Source organism: Larus michahellis, chromosome 1, assembly GCF_964199755.1.
Source record: "Larus michahellis chromosome 1, bLarMic1.1, whole genome shotgun sequence".
NCBI lineage: Eukaryota > Metazoa > Chordata > Aves > Charadriiformes > Laridae > Larus > Larus michahellis.
The window spans coordinates 192,960,533-192,975,483 of NC_133896.1; the positions used below are offsets into that span (position 1 = coordinate 192,960,533).

The 14,951-nt window shown below is 37.0% G+C and overlaps 1 protein-coding gene across 2 annotated transcripts in view; it reads right to left on the reverse strand.

The window, feature by feature from the left end:
- Positions 1-692: 692 nt before the first annotated feature.
- Positions 693-14,951, reverse strand: part of INTS6 (integrator complex subunit 6) — a 46,358-nt gene continuing 32,099 nt past the window's right edge. Inside the window, exons 9-19 of one of the 2 annotated variants that reach the window (XM_074566389.1) lie at positions 12,969-13,121; positions 12,700-12,832; positions 12,096-12,190; positions 11,573-11,683; positions 9,722-9,937; positions 9,487-9,613; positions 8,031-8,173; positions 7,134-7,368; positions 6,012-6,383; positions 5,430-5,523; positions 693-1,278 (exon numbers count right to left, since the gene is read on the reverse strand). In XM_074566389.1, the coding sequence (XP_074422490.1) occupies positions 1,185-1,278; positions 5,430-5,523; positions 6,012-6,383; positions 7,134-7,368; positions 8,031-8,173; positions 9,487-9,613; positions 9,722-9,937; positions 11,573-11,683; positions 12,096-12,190; positions 12,700-12,832; positions 12,969-13,121 (1,773 nt within the window). In that variant the 3' untranslated portion in view covers positions 693-1,184. The remainder of the gene's footprint in view (positions 1,279-5,429; positions 5,524-6,011; positions 6,384-7,133; positions 7,369-8,030; positions 8,174-9,486; positions 9,614-9,721; positions 9,938-11,572; positions 11,684-12,095; positions 12,191-12,699; positions 12,833-12,968; positions 13,122-14,951) is intronic. The other variant, XM_074566398.1, reaches the window with a different exon arrangement.

Genomic DNA, 14,951 nt, shown 5'->3' on the forward strand with positions numbered 1-14,951 from the left:
ACTGAATGAGGCTAAAAGCATCTAGAAAAATGCTATTTTCAGCATCCTGACAAAAGCTGGGATACAGTGAGTGTTTTAGTACAAGATTCAGCAACTCGTGGCACAAGCATCAGAATACCAGGCCCATATATATTTTGGGTGAAGACTGCAAACCACTGACACCTAGGAAAAGCATCAGAGGGGAGGCTGCTCCCACCAAATCAAACAAAGCTTTCCAGAAGTTAGGAGCACCTAGAACAGATGAAAGACACGGCCAATAAAACATTCAGTGATATTTTGCGTCCAAGCAGCAGCACCTTCTGGCTGTTACAGCATTTGTAAACACACAAAAACTTGACACAGAAAAACACTGTGCACAATTCCTCAAAGGCTACTGACCCCTGCTTTACTACACTGCATCCGCATAAACCGTGAGGTTTGTCATTGCTGTAGATGTGCAAAAAGTACATCAGTTTGTTATGCCAGTCACCAAATAGCGAAACGCAAAGCACACAAGGTCACAGGGTATCTTCCTACCGTAACTGTGATTCAGCATTAGCTTCCTTCGACTCGTTCGCAGATTAAGAACAGAATATCCAGTGATACAAAACCGCTCTTCATCCTTTAACACTGATAATAGAGTACAGAAGCTCTGGAAAGGGAAGGCAAAATGAACCATTCCAATAAAAACTGTACTCAGTCCTACACAAAGATTAAAATAGAGTTTTTATTGATGGAATAACAAAAGTGCTTTTCTTAAATATTTTTCAAAATACATTTATACAACTTACAATAATATATCCAAAATAACTGTATATACAAAACATTACCTTGTTTAATGTATGTGCTTTTTTTTTTTTTAAAATTACAAAGCAACTTTTTGGCAAAGTTCAACCTTAAGAGGTGATAGTTTTGAAGGTTGGATTAAGAAAAATAGAACCTGAGGGAAAGTGACACTTAAGTCCATGACAAGCAAGAAGTTCTCCATTTAGTTAAATAAAAATGTTTTTGTGATATTTTTCACATTACAAAAATAACAGAAGTGAAGAAAAAAAAAAAAGATGATGGATACTTTTCTCATCACTTTATAGAGCAGCTTCTCATTCTTTCAGGTATAAGAACTTGAGATAAGAGTGCATGTCAAAAATGAATGCAAGTAAGGACAGCAGTGCCCTGCTGTGGCTTTCTCTTCTGTGCAGTGTTTCTTAGCTGCTGTTGATATGATTGACCTGATTGGATCTGCGATGGATTTCTTCCAGAAAACTCTCAAGCTGTTCTATCAGCATTCGTTTTTTAAACCTGTATTTAAAAGAAAGGATAATAATGGATGCACACAGTAACACATGAAACATCGTTCACAAAACTTTTACTGAACCCTGGAAACTTCAGTTGTTATTTTAGGTCCAGTGCATGAGGAGGTTACAGATACCTCATATATTTATTACGCTGTCTTCTAAAGTTATGGTAAACTACTAACTTTCTTTTCCATTTAATGACAGAATACAAAACTGTGCTTACTATAATCTATTCTAGCATGTTGATGAACATCACTCAGCCCTCAAAGTCAGGAACTTTAAGTGTTTGCTGTTTCCAGAAGTAAATTTCTGAAGTACAGAAATAAAACATATGCCAAAAGAACTGTAATCCTAAAGCTGGCAACAGCTTTTAGGGATTATTTGCATGCCTTCATGGTGCATTCACAAAAGCTAAGTGAAGTTTGTTCTGGTGAAGGAACAGCCATTACACACGCAGTGCACAGCAGATTTCCTGATAAGGAATACACATTAAAAGTTTGAGAAAGAAATTAAAGAAAGTACAGGCGTAATCCATACCTGGAGTCTCTGCAGTTCTACTCCATATTGATTACATAAATTTGACCAGCAGACCATTTTGTCACCTTTGCTTACAGCCCTGCCTCAGCACACACAGCTCCTTACTGTTTCCAGCTACCCCTCCCCATCCCAGCATTTCTGCATCTGAGAAGCCACTTCTGATCGGTACTCTGGCAGCCATACACATGCTCAAAGATAAGCAGCAATGAAGAGATCACCCACTTTCTCAACTCAGTACTATTCTGAACTACACACCAAGTTCAGTCCTATGACCTTATTAAACCCCGGCAAAAGCCTCTAGTCCCAGCCAGGCCTCCCGGTCCATGTTCTTGGCTCACAGAAACATGGCATCATCTCTAATTCCCAGACCACAGATTTCCCCACAATCCCAGCTTGACTAGGGGGAAACAAGCTCCCATTTCCAGCCACTTACTATGTCAGTGAATACCCACGCTCTGGGCCCTTATCCACCCTTCTCATCCCACTTCTCCTCAGTAACCCCACAGAAAACCCACACTTCAAGTACTGCTTCCCCTCCATTCTTCCTCATTGCTTTCACAACCACTCCCTGCTTGTTGAAAAGTATTAACCTGGGAAATAGCTAATTATCCCTTCTCATTCCCTCTAGTAAAAGTCAAATTATTTAAGTAACAGCAAAGTATATCCTAGTGAAAATTTAACATGCTTATGTTCTGGGCAATGTTACTTTCCAGAATACCTTCGAGCCCCTCTGAAGTAGCTGTACAAGTTAATGGCAGACATTTCCTAGAAACTTAAAACCGGGTGGAAGGTGGGGAAAAAACACATTGCTGACTCTTCTCACATTACTGTTGGCACATGAATTCAGTTTTACAGTGCACTATGTCCAGCTCCTCAGTACATCTCACTGAAAGTTCTTTTCCAAATGCTGAACCCTACAGCAAGTAATTTTTTTCAAGGAAACAGAAACAAGTTACCACATTAACTAATACTGTAATTAACAGACTCTAATTCAACTGTTCACTCTGCTAGGAAATTAGTACCCTTAATAAAACTTTCTTAGTAGTTCTAGCTATTGAGCATAAAACTTCATTATTATTTTGAAATTGGTTGTATTAATTCTTGCCAGCACTTTTATCCCAAGCGGATATTTCTCAGCATTTTGTCTAGGTACACACTTCGGGCTTTGCTACATGTATTAGCCGCTTAAAGTTCTTAGTCTAGAGAATAAATAAAAGGGAATTGGATTTCTCATACTAAGAAGCTGGTTGATTTTGAGAATTTTGACCCATGTTTTGTCAGGTTTTGCTCTAGACTACTTAGCAGAGAATAAAAAAAACCCTCCACTTATTGTTAGTGCTAGGACCATAAATGGACGGCTATGCCAACTCCAGAAATACTGAAGACCTTTCCACTACCTAAGCTAATTTCTTTTAGCCCTTTCCTAAATAACTCTTCATTTAGTGCATCTAAAGTTATAGTCATCTGTTGGGAAGTCATGTCTCTTGTGTTCAATAAGGACTCCTTGTAAGCATTAATACTACCCACACAGGCTGAGCCAGATCTGTGTTTCTAAGCATAGGAAAAGTCTTTGTCAAAATAGAAATAACCAAGAATTTGAAATTGAGAGGTGGTATCTCCTCATCCTTAATATTTTTATGATCCGACTGTAAGGAAAAAAAAGTAATCCACTGTGTCTACCCCATCTTCATTTCTGCCTTTCAAATATGACAGCTTTTCTGCTATCAGAAGAGGAACTGTGGGGCAGTCGGTTTCCAAAAAAGCTGAAAACTGTGGATTGTTTTAGAAGTCTTCCTCTCCCCTCACAACTCTCTGGTGGATTAACCTCCAGAACCGAATGGGGACTGTTTTTAAACACACACTTCCTTGCTGAAATGCTCAAGAGCTTTCTTAAGTCTGTGTTCAGAGTCAGAGTTCCTTGGAGCAGGGAAAGAGAGCAGGCATCCCAAATTTGGATTGCATTCCATGGCATTACAAAGGTCAGCTATCAGTTAACAAAAGACTATCCTGACAACTCTGAAGAGCCTAAAGATGTTTCCTGCAGGGTTAAGTGTGATAGCTTGCCTGGACAAGGAAAGAAGCAGAGAACTACATAGGGATTGTAGGCAGCACTATCCAGGCGGATAAAATGACCGCTCTATAAAAATCTAACCTAGGAGAGAAGAGGAAGGAGAGAGATTACGTTGTTCCTACACTGAAACCAATTAAAATTGAAGTTTAACAACAGTCAAGAAAAATGGAATTGCCAACTTTTTCCACCGGTAGATACAGAAAACTGTTGGCTATGGTGGGAGACAGGATTTAATTCTGATGCATCTGACAGCAACACCCAACCGCTGCCAAATTTTGTAGGGAAAGAATCAACCCAAGACAACTGGAATAGAGAGGCTGTGCAATAGAAAAGAGAATTACAAATGATCTAAAGACCCTAACTTTAGACGCAAAAATATTCCAGCCCCACTGAGGGCTGCCACAGACTCCTGGAGCAATAATATTGTTTTGGTGTGCTCAGACATGAGGAGGCATGTATAAGCTATAGGCTATGGAACAACTCTGACAGGTGATACAACAATAAAGACAGATCAAGCAGAAGTATGATAAAGTAACTGTTGCTATAGAAAGACCATGATCTATATAAATCTATATGCCCCACTGTGCTGGCAGTAGAAGGCTAGAGGAGCTGTGTGAATGTCCAACACTCAGTGTACCTTAAACTCTCAGCATGGTTTTATCCAAAAATTAAATTACTTTGATTTTTATTTAACAGTAAAATTTATTTAATAATGCCACAGGGGAAAAAAAAAAGTTGACTACTACAAAACCAGATTAGGGCAAAAAAAAAAATAAAAATCGACAATTCTTTGAGGCTTCTGAAATAAGCCTCAAAGTTGCAGTTATATTTATGATCCAAGCAAGATGCTGGAATTATTAGTTCAATTCAAACACTATTGGTTCCAATCAAAATCACATGTTTCTGCTTTCGTTCTTCTTAGTAAACATGTAGAAGGCAGAGCAAGTACGGTCAGCCTAAGGATGCTGTAAGGAACAGTTTCTACCTGGATTAACAACGCGGGGTTTAAAACCTCAGCAAGTCTCTCTACACCAGTGACAAACTGCCTCCCATTTCCACCGCCTCAGACAGGACTACAATACCTCTGCAGGAATTAAATCTGAGGAGCAGAGGCATATTTTTATGGAGCGTACCTGATCTCAAAACTATTTTTAGGACAAGAATTTGAGTTGATGCATAATAATGAATTTCAACTATTTCTGAAAGTCTAATTCACAGTAATATGCAGTTCCATCAGTTTTTCAAATCAGTTTTTCAAACTCACGCTTGAATTACGGAACTTCAATGATTTTCTAAAGTTGTCTTCTCTTTCTATACCATTGTCCATTTACACTTACGGTGATTTGGCAGTTACAGCTGCTAACATTTTTATGACAAAATCTGAGGCAAAAAGGTAAGCTTTTGCAAACACCACACATCAGGAAGTTCATGTTTCTGTTTTTTTTTCTAGGGAATTATTTACTTTCAGTGCAAAGCAAGCTGTCAAGCAGCTATGCATGGCAGTACATGGTGCAGTTTTATAAGATTAATACAATTCAGTTACCTACCTTGAAGCTTCTTTAATAACATTTTGCAAAAATATCAGTCGGGTTTGTAAGCTTCCTTGTACGTGCTTCAGTAAAAAGAAAATTCTTTCATACTCTTAAAGATAAAGAGAAGAGCAAAATCATAGTTACTTAAGAGAGGACTATACAAGTATCTGTTGTAATACATCCGAGAGAAGTCTGAGTGAAATGTAACAGATTTCATTCAGTTATTGCTAGCTTTTAGGATCTATCTGCTGTCAGCCAGGCTGATAGCAATGACATACTGCTAAATGAACACTAACATTCAAAAACACAGGATACTGTGGTTTAGGATATTACCAGAACACCCAACAAGCTAATACTAATATTATCTAATACTGATAATGCAAAAAACATGACTTTCATGAACATTGATAGGTATAACACTGTTCCAATCATTCATATAGGAAGTTTTTAGCAGAGGTTTTAAAAAAAATCTTCTCAGCTTTAAATTTATTTTGCTTCAGTCTCATGGTTCAGTATTTTTCTAAAATAGTGATCTAATATGAATTCTTTGTCTAGCTCTCATGCCAATCATCTGAAAGAGAGATTTGGTATACTTACTCCTTCCTGGTTTCCGTATCTCTTTCATAATCTGTGCTCTTATCTCTATATTAATCTCTCTGGTACTTCTGCAATGCACTGTTTTTTTCCCTTTGCTTGGTGAAGACATTGGCAAATTTTCTTCAGTACTTTGCTCTTTACTACCTGATTCCTCATGGTTCTCCAAAAATCCATCAACATTCAAGTTATTCCCTAAATGTTCATGGCCTACATCCTCTGTATGAGCTGCCGGTCGATCCAATGAATTGAATGGAGAAGAGGACATTGAAAACTCTGAATCCACAGTATTCGGGAAAACGTCTGATGAAAGTGGGTCTGTAACATGATTCTCAACCACATCATCCATTGTAACCTCATTATTTGTTTCTGATGCTGAAAAAAACCAAAGATTACACTTGCCAGTTTCACATTCTTTATCATCTGATAGAAATCTACAAGTCAGTTCAGTATTAAACTCTTGTAAAGCTACACTCCAGCTTGTATAGTCTACAGTACACGCTAGGTATCAGAAAATGTGTTTGTGGGTTGTAACACTGAGCACATTACTATATCTGCTGGCAATAATGGCTTTAAAAAAAATTACAGGTATATTCCTTATATGAAAAGGGAAATTGCTACATGGACTACCACCAAAAGAAAAAGCACCTGAAAATGTGCTTTTATGAACTGCTTATCTTTCCCCGTTAAATTCAACTGACAAAGTTTACTTTAGTGCGGAACAGCGAGCAAGACCTGCAACAGCACCTCAACTCCGCACTATGAGAACTGAGTTCACTGCACTACAGCAAAATTCAAATGAACTTCATGTTGTGATACTTTTTGAGCATCTGAATTCCCAGGCAAAGGAAGAACACCCTTCTGACTGTTTGCGTTGTCTCCTCATCCAATACAGGAAATACATTGTTTATACGGGGAAGTTCATATGAAAGAGACTTCTCTCTGGAGGACTACATTAACTCTTTCTGTAATTAAGCCCAGACACACACTTAAGTACTTCATTTTCAAAAAAATGAGGGACAAAATTGCCATATTTGGGAAATTAGACAATGGTATTTCCATATAAACAAGTTTTTTGCATAAGTTAAAAACAAAACTCCCTAAAGATGATGGAGATTCACTTACTTTTGTGAATAGGAATAGGTTTAACAAGGTCAGGCTGTGCTTGTGTGATTGGTATTGGTGGCCCTTTTCCTCCAATGTGGTTATTCACAACCGGAGGGCTTTGCGGTCGACCTCTGAGCAGGGGGGACATACAACGACGTCTTTTCGGAATCCCTTGCATATTTGGTTCTCCAGGTCTTTTATGTTTATTTTGAGGTCCTGATACAAACTCATCTGCTTCATCTATCATCATTCCCTGTAAGTAATTTAATGGGGAGAATTTTTAAACTTTAAGCCAAAACCACAAAATATAAAATAGTACAAACGCTTTGATGTTATGATGTTTACCGTTTATAAGGCAACTATGTTCTACATGCCATCATGCACTGAATTCTCAACTGTCAACCAAAGTAATACAGGAAAACCGTATCAAAACTTCCTAGACTAAACCAATGTGCTTAAGGCCCTTATCCAACAGTCTGCCAAGTAAGACAATCGAGTGGGCTGTCAAACTTCCTTTTCAGTCATTGCAAAATGACTCAAAAATAAGAGCTCTCAATGATACTGGTAATTTGGTAAAGTCCAAGACCAATCTGGACAAAGGGGAGAGTCCATGCTGTCAAAGTTATGTGAAGCTTTTTATGGGATGTTTGGTAAAGGAAACGTGATTAGGTATTAGCTACACCGCAGTGATACACATATTTCGTTTACAATGCAATTCAGAGGCATGATACTGGTTTCCGGTAAAGACTGCCCTCCATAGGTTACTATTTACAGAATAACATCTCTGAGACTTTCTTGTAAGCACTACTTTTCCAAATACTTCAAAGTGTTTCTCCAATACATTGCTCTTTGAATGGTCCGATCAATAGCACTCACACTAGCACATTTTTAAAAAAAGCATTAGAGAAACGTCACCTTTTTGTCCAGTTTGAATGGATTTCCAAACGTATGGAGCCTTCGTGGTTGATCAGGATCAAGCTCTCGAAGCGGAGAGGGTATTTGTTTTAGATACTCCTGGTAGTTTCCCATTTGTGCTATAGGTACACTGTGAACTTGATCTGTCATAACAGAAGGGTTTATTAATATATGATACTGCTCACCTTATGAGAATTTAGTCTACATCCACTTCACACCTCCAGTTTTCAGTCTTATCAAATGCATTAACAAAACAGATGTGCAAAACTCACCATTATTCTCGCCTAAGTGGTACTTTTAACATCGTGTTTTGAGTGCAGAAAACTTGCTTAAATGAACCAGTATGTATCTTGTACATTTATCATTACGACACAGAAATAAGCAATAGTGGATGGATGTTAGTTTTCCAATGTGTCCCACAACTTTTCAACAGGGCAGATGGGTGAAATAACTGAGACTGGGAACAAATAACTAAAACATTACTACAAACAAAAGCTACATTAATGCAAAGTAGTAATGCCGTGCTGCATACAGCTTTGACATAACTCTGCTCCATTTTAGCCACACAAAATTTAATTGTTGAGACTAGCACTTTCGCAAAGCAACAGTGATTTTTGACCACTGGAATCAACAAATTCTTAAAATCCATAGGACCTGTTTCTGAACTTCTTATGGATTTAGTTAAAGTTGCCAAGCCTTTCATCAAGCAAAACATATGCTAGCAGAAATAGCAGAAAAGACCCTAACATTAGTTTTTATGTGGTTTAATTTTTATGTGGTTTAACATTAGTTTTTATGTGCTCCCAAAGAGCAACTCTTCTGCATTTCACATGACATTATCACTTGATCACAGACGTTAATCTGACCTAAGTAGTGGCAGGACTAATGTAACACACACTTTGATTTGCGTTGCCCTTCTCATTTTCTCCACTTATTTCATGATCTTCTGTTTGTTAAGATGCCATAAAGCACTGCCAGAAGACACAGCAGAAAGGTAAAGGAATAAATTAGCAGACTACTGAACTATTTGTTGTTGGCCTAAAGGGCAAAAGAATCACATTGGCAGCACCCAGAGAGCGAACTTACTTTTCCACTGCTCACAATCCACTTCTACGGAGAGAGATCATAATGTTCAGAACTGCCCTGTGATTTTTTTCTCAGATATATCATGAAAGTTGGGAAAAAACAAACTGAACAAAGAATCTTATGTAAAAGCCCAAGTCTTCAGTGGGCTTCTCCAAGTCTTCTTCAGAAGATGCAGTGAATCTGCATCTTCTCTATCTTCAGTATTTTTTCTTCCAGTAAGTTATTTAAGGAGAAAAAAAAAACTTAAGAAACCATGCAGTTTAAATGCAGTATCCAGTAAGTTTTAAAGAACTACACTATTTGTTACAGTCTTCATTTTTTTAGTACCAATCATATCACAGTTAGGCAAAAAAATAAACTGTTAACTAACCTTCATCTTGCCCTTTGAGGAACTTGCGAGTACTCTTCAGTAAATTAGATCTCATTCGTGTTAACTGATCCAAAAGATTTCTTCTGGGTATGTCATAAGCATTTCTAAAAGTCTGAGGTTTCAAATCCTATGGTTCCAGTAAATAAAGTTGCAATTAATACCGTGTATGAAACAGTATCTAGCATTTCAATGGAAGTATATTGAAAATAACAACATTACACACAGTGGTGCTTACCTTATTCAGCAAAGCTATTTGGAACCCAGCATACTCCTTCATATTGAGGTCTAGAGGTCTATGAGGAATTTCCCCAGTAATCCCCTGTAGCAGATGTTGAAAATCGTTCCTATGTGCCATAGACAGGTTGTGTGATCTGCTTCTGACCTTAATTCCAGTCTCTTGCGCTACCTTTTTGCCTACAGAGCCAATGACTCTATCGGACTCTATTTTGGCCTTAATTTGAAATAAATAAATAAATAAAATTGACAATATGCTCTTAAAAGGATTAGTCAGACTTATTCATTTTAAATTCCTACCTAGAAGATTCAACAATGTGCTAACACACTATGACGACCATAACCAGGATAAGTGCTTAAGGAGTGCTTAAATACATAACCACTTAATGCTTACTACCATTTTAAATATAGTGAACAGTTCATGCCTAGGTCTTCTGCATATTTCTCCTCTGCTGCCCATTATGGTATCTAAGCACCAATATGCATGCAATGCTTTTATTTTCACAAAATGCCATGATTTAACTAGTAATTCTCTGCAAATCTATCTGTACTCACACAGATTGTTTGCTATGATAACAGCTGAACACTACCTCTCAAAAGACCGATTCACCCACAACTATAGTTGCGATCAGTCACACAATGGTATCAACTATTTTAAAGCTCAATGCGAATAGTCATAACATTAATAAATATGAAATACATGGTAATACCCAATTCTGTTTGATTAGACAGACCTAAGCCCCCAATATTATGTTAGATTTGTACCAAAATTAAGCATGTTCATAAACACCAGCTTTTTGGCAGAATACAGTTGAACAAAGAGCCAAAAGTAATTTAGTAATACACCTGCCAACATTGGTTTTGCAGATTCACGTAAATTTGTAGATTACTCAAAATTTGAATATGTACTTATTAAGAATACTGAGTCTCTACTGGCAAAGCCTTTCACAAGTTAGAAAAGCTTTAAGTACAATTTGCAGCGCATGTCATTACATTTTAGGAGTCTAAGATGTCTACGTTGAGAGATGAGTTCACAGAATACTGAGCAATATGACTATGATTTAATACGATATACTGCAAACTTTAAGAGGTTTGCTTCCTCAAATAATCATTTATATTAATGTTTTAAGAAAAAGCTGGTCCATAAGAACTCATTAGCTAAGTTACAAGTACTCGCACTACTGTTTCTTGAAGTTTCAAGCCTACTGCATCATTTTATTATCTTGAACAAGAAAGCTTAACATGCACAGTTCAACAAAATAAAAGTGGAGGTAGCAGGGCAGAAATGCTTTAGCTGGTGCAGGAGACTAGTCAAAGATACGGGCACTATTCTGAACACAGTCAACAATTTCAAAAGGTCACTTGCAACTTCTACATCCGTATCCTTATTTACGATTCTGAATTATGTCAGTTTACTTCATGTTTACTGAACACTTTCCATTTAATTTCACAAGCCAAAGAAAGGACACTTTCTGATTCAGATGCACAAAGTACAAATCTCTAGTTTCTTAAAAAATGATAGAACATCTTTAACATCTAAGGTAAGACAACACGTTTTCTTTTGGACAAAACTATATAACTGTGTGTACAAGTAAAAATGCTCTTTAAATACAAAAAAATATCAGTTTGTACCTCCATATCTATCTTGATAGTCCAGTCTATAAAGTCTATATTTAAATGTCAAGTTTCCCTTCAATTCAGAAAACAAAAATGCCTTTTTTTGCTAATTGCTTATGGAAAGTATTAACTTCATCTTTCTGCTCTCTTTTCCTTCAAAGTCCTCGAACTTGAGTATTTTAAGATTATCCTGATATTAGAATAAGTTTTTACTGCACTTTTGCTTCAACATTACCTGCTGACTCAACTTTTTGAGATATGAAATGACACTGTAACTAAGTCCATATTCCACATTGTCAGCTATAAGGTTTGGTGCTCCCATCATTCTCACAGCTTTCTTCAAAGGCTGAAACACGGAATATATTGTACAGTCATATTTAACAAGCGTAGTATACATACTTCAACTAACTGTATCCATTTCAAATAAAACCTGAGGTCCTCAAAGTTAGGAAAGACGAAAAATAAAGACTTTCAGGGCAGCATTTTTTGTTGTTTTAAAGCATTGGTCCATTCATACAGAATCAGTTATTAACAGAGATATCATTTATATACGAGTCACAGCTAATGAAATTTTCATAACAGTCATGTCTCAAGCCTTCCACAGAACTCCAGTGAAAACAGTAAGTATCATTATGCCTGAAGTTCAGCTATTCTTTCTTAAATACACATTCTACTTGAAATAGCGAATACACCCATAATGGAAAGATAAATACAGTTATATCACAAAATAGAAATTTTAACACAGTAAGTCATCTTACCCCAAGATAATATGGAGGCATTGTCTTCAAATAGCTTTCAAATGACTGTCGCCACTTCAACGTAGGCTTTGCCTTGTGTACTTTAAACAAGTCATCTGATGGTTACAAAAAGAGACAAAATGAAAGACATTTCTACATAGCATTGTACCTTCTTTTCTAATAAAAGAAACTCTCAAAGAAATGCCAATTCCTGAATGCTTAAATTAATATATGTATTTTAACATATCACTAAACTAAATAAACACACACACAAGATTAATGCTGCAGCCAAAAGATGGCACCTGATGAATTACTTATCAAATTGAATTGGTAACTGAGACAACAGATTAGGAAAAAAGGCTCTGAAAATAATGAAAGAAGTGAGACCAAAAGATACCTGAAAGTATGATGATTAAGTAAATCATGTTACACATTGAGACTGGGTCACGAAGGTCAGCCAATTGGTGACAAGTGAAGCAAGTTACTGATGACAATACATTGCTCAACATTCTACCTTTCTACAGGTGTGTGATTAATACTGGCATTAACTGCAGTAATCTATTTAGATGAGATCAATTTTTCAATTGCCTACCACCTAAGAAAATTTTTATGAAGTGGTATTTACCTAGCAGCGGAAGGAGGACTGGATAATTGTAAGGCATCACAAATAAATTCACACAATTCAGCGCTGTGCTAGCTTTCAAGTAACCAAAAGGATGACCAAGTTCACTGTATTTTGCACTATTGCTCACATATACCTGCAATAAAACACAGTATATTGTATTGAAATCAAAAATATTGTGTGAAGTTTTACATCCTATTTTGATTATAAAATTAAGTCTATAAAAACCAGCATTCTATAAATAACCTCAGTTCAGCATGCACTCTACTTGCCTGCCAGCAGGTTTGAGGGGATTTTCTCTCCAGGATAAATTGGGTCAGTGGTGAAGGTTCTAACTCATATTTATCAAAAGGCAGTTTGTCAATGACCATCGGTTCACAGTCAGTACAGGAGAATTTCACCACAGGATGAGATGTGCGAGGTGGCTAAACATAAGCATTCCACTGTTAGTAAGTCTGCACGACAATTAAAATGCAATTGTGCTATGACAACTAAAGTAATACAGATTCTTTAAAAACAGACATATTTAAGGAGCCTACTCAATACAGGATTCATACTTATCATTGAGTCCTAAGCAATTAATATATGATGTTAGCACTGTCTTAAAATCTGAAGGAATCTTATTTTCTAAATAAACGCCAATTATTTTACCTAGTAAGTCTAGAACAGTATGCAAGTAAAACTTCTTGCATATTCACAAAAAACTTTGCAAATGGAAGTAAATCCCAGTGGAGACCAAAAGAAATTCTTCAGTGCTACTCTGAGGCATGCACGCTTCTGTCCCCCACAGAAGCAGGCACTGTACTTTTGCATTAGCTGACTTCCTCCAGCACTTTTCCTTCTTGGCAAATTTAATGGTTACAAAATTCAAACTGAATTATAATGACCAAGAGCAGCATGAATTCGGAAAAAACAAGCTTTAGAAGAACTCGCATTTTAACTAGACCTCTGAAAAAATATTTAAATTCAAGCAACTTCAGTGTTTGGATTTTAATGTTCATCACAGGGAAAAGGCCTTTGTGCCTTGAGTTTCAAGAGTAAGTTAACAACATTTTTGAAATCTCTTTTGCTGAAAGGGAAAGACGATTTTTTGTGCTTGGTGAAAATTGGAGCTGTACACCTTCCACTGAAGGGTTTTCAGGAGAGGAACGTAAACTCTTATACTTACCCTAAGCCTCCTCCAAGGCCACTAGAATCTGGGGAATAGCTCAACTGGGAAGTCTCCTTCAATTTACTGTCTTTACAAGAAGGTAACTAATAAATATATAAGATGAACTAGGGAAACACAGGGTTTCTTGGACCTTCCCTACCATCTCACCTTGAAAGTAATTTTTCTATGTCTATAAGCTCTAGCCTCTTCCTTTTAGGATGAGCCACACAAATGTTATCTGCCCACAGAGCTGGTCTTGCCTTGAGTGTCTCCACTCTGAGGAAGGAGTACTGTCCGAGTGCACACAAAACAGGAGGCTCAACCAACTGAAGGAACTGCAATTCTCTTCAAAGAAGTTGCCTCCAATAAACAGTTGTGGTGGAGTTTTTGACCAAGCCATGAAGCAGTTATACTAGAAATACAAAGGCTGCAAAAGAAGTTGAATGCTAAGACTTGAGAAGTCCAATAACCCTTGGCTGGACAGCAGAACTATTTTTACCACAGAGCAATGGGAGCAGCCATTTACATGTTGATCTGCCAACATAATTATTAGCAGACTTCCGTATACATTTAAGAAAATCTTGATAGTATCATTACCTACAGTACACGAGACAGTTGTTATGGAAGGACTGTTTGAGACAGCTCCACTGTGGATCAGGTAACAGGGAGGAAAAGAAAAATATCTTAACTATGGCCTCTTAAGCAAACCAGTGTTACAACATATGCTAAGTTTTAACACTATGTTTTCAGAAGAGTAAGGAAATACAAGTCTTGAAACACTATCAGCAAACTTAGGTCCCCAAAATTGCATAAGGAAGGTTTAATGTGGAATTCCGATTGATGACAACAGGAATTTAGCCACACATGCAATAATCCAGTGCTTTATGCAGTTATGAGAGCTATACATGCTACAAGCGAGAGAAAATTTTTTTCTCATCTTCTCACCATTTGGGTAAGTCAAACTCATGTTTTTAGCAGATTTAGTTCAACAACTCTTCACTTGGCAAGATCTATTTCAGCAATTTCAATCAAGATCTGCAGTAGCAGATAAACTGTACTGACTCTATAAAGTGAATGGAGACAGATATGCCGTTGATAATGACTA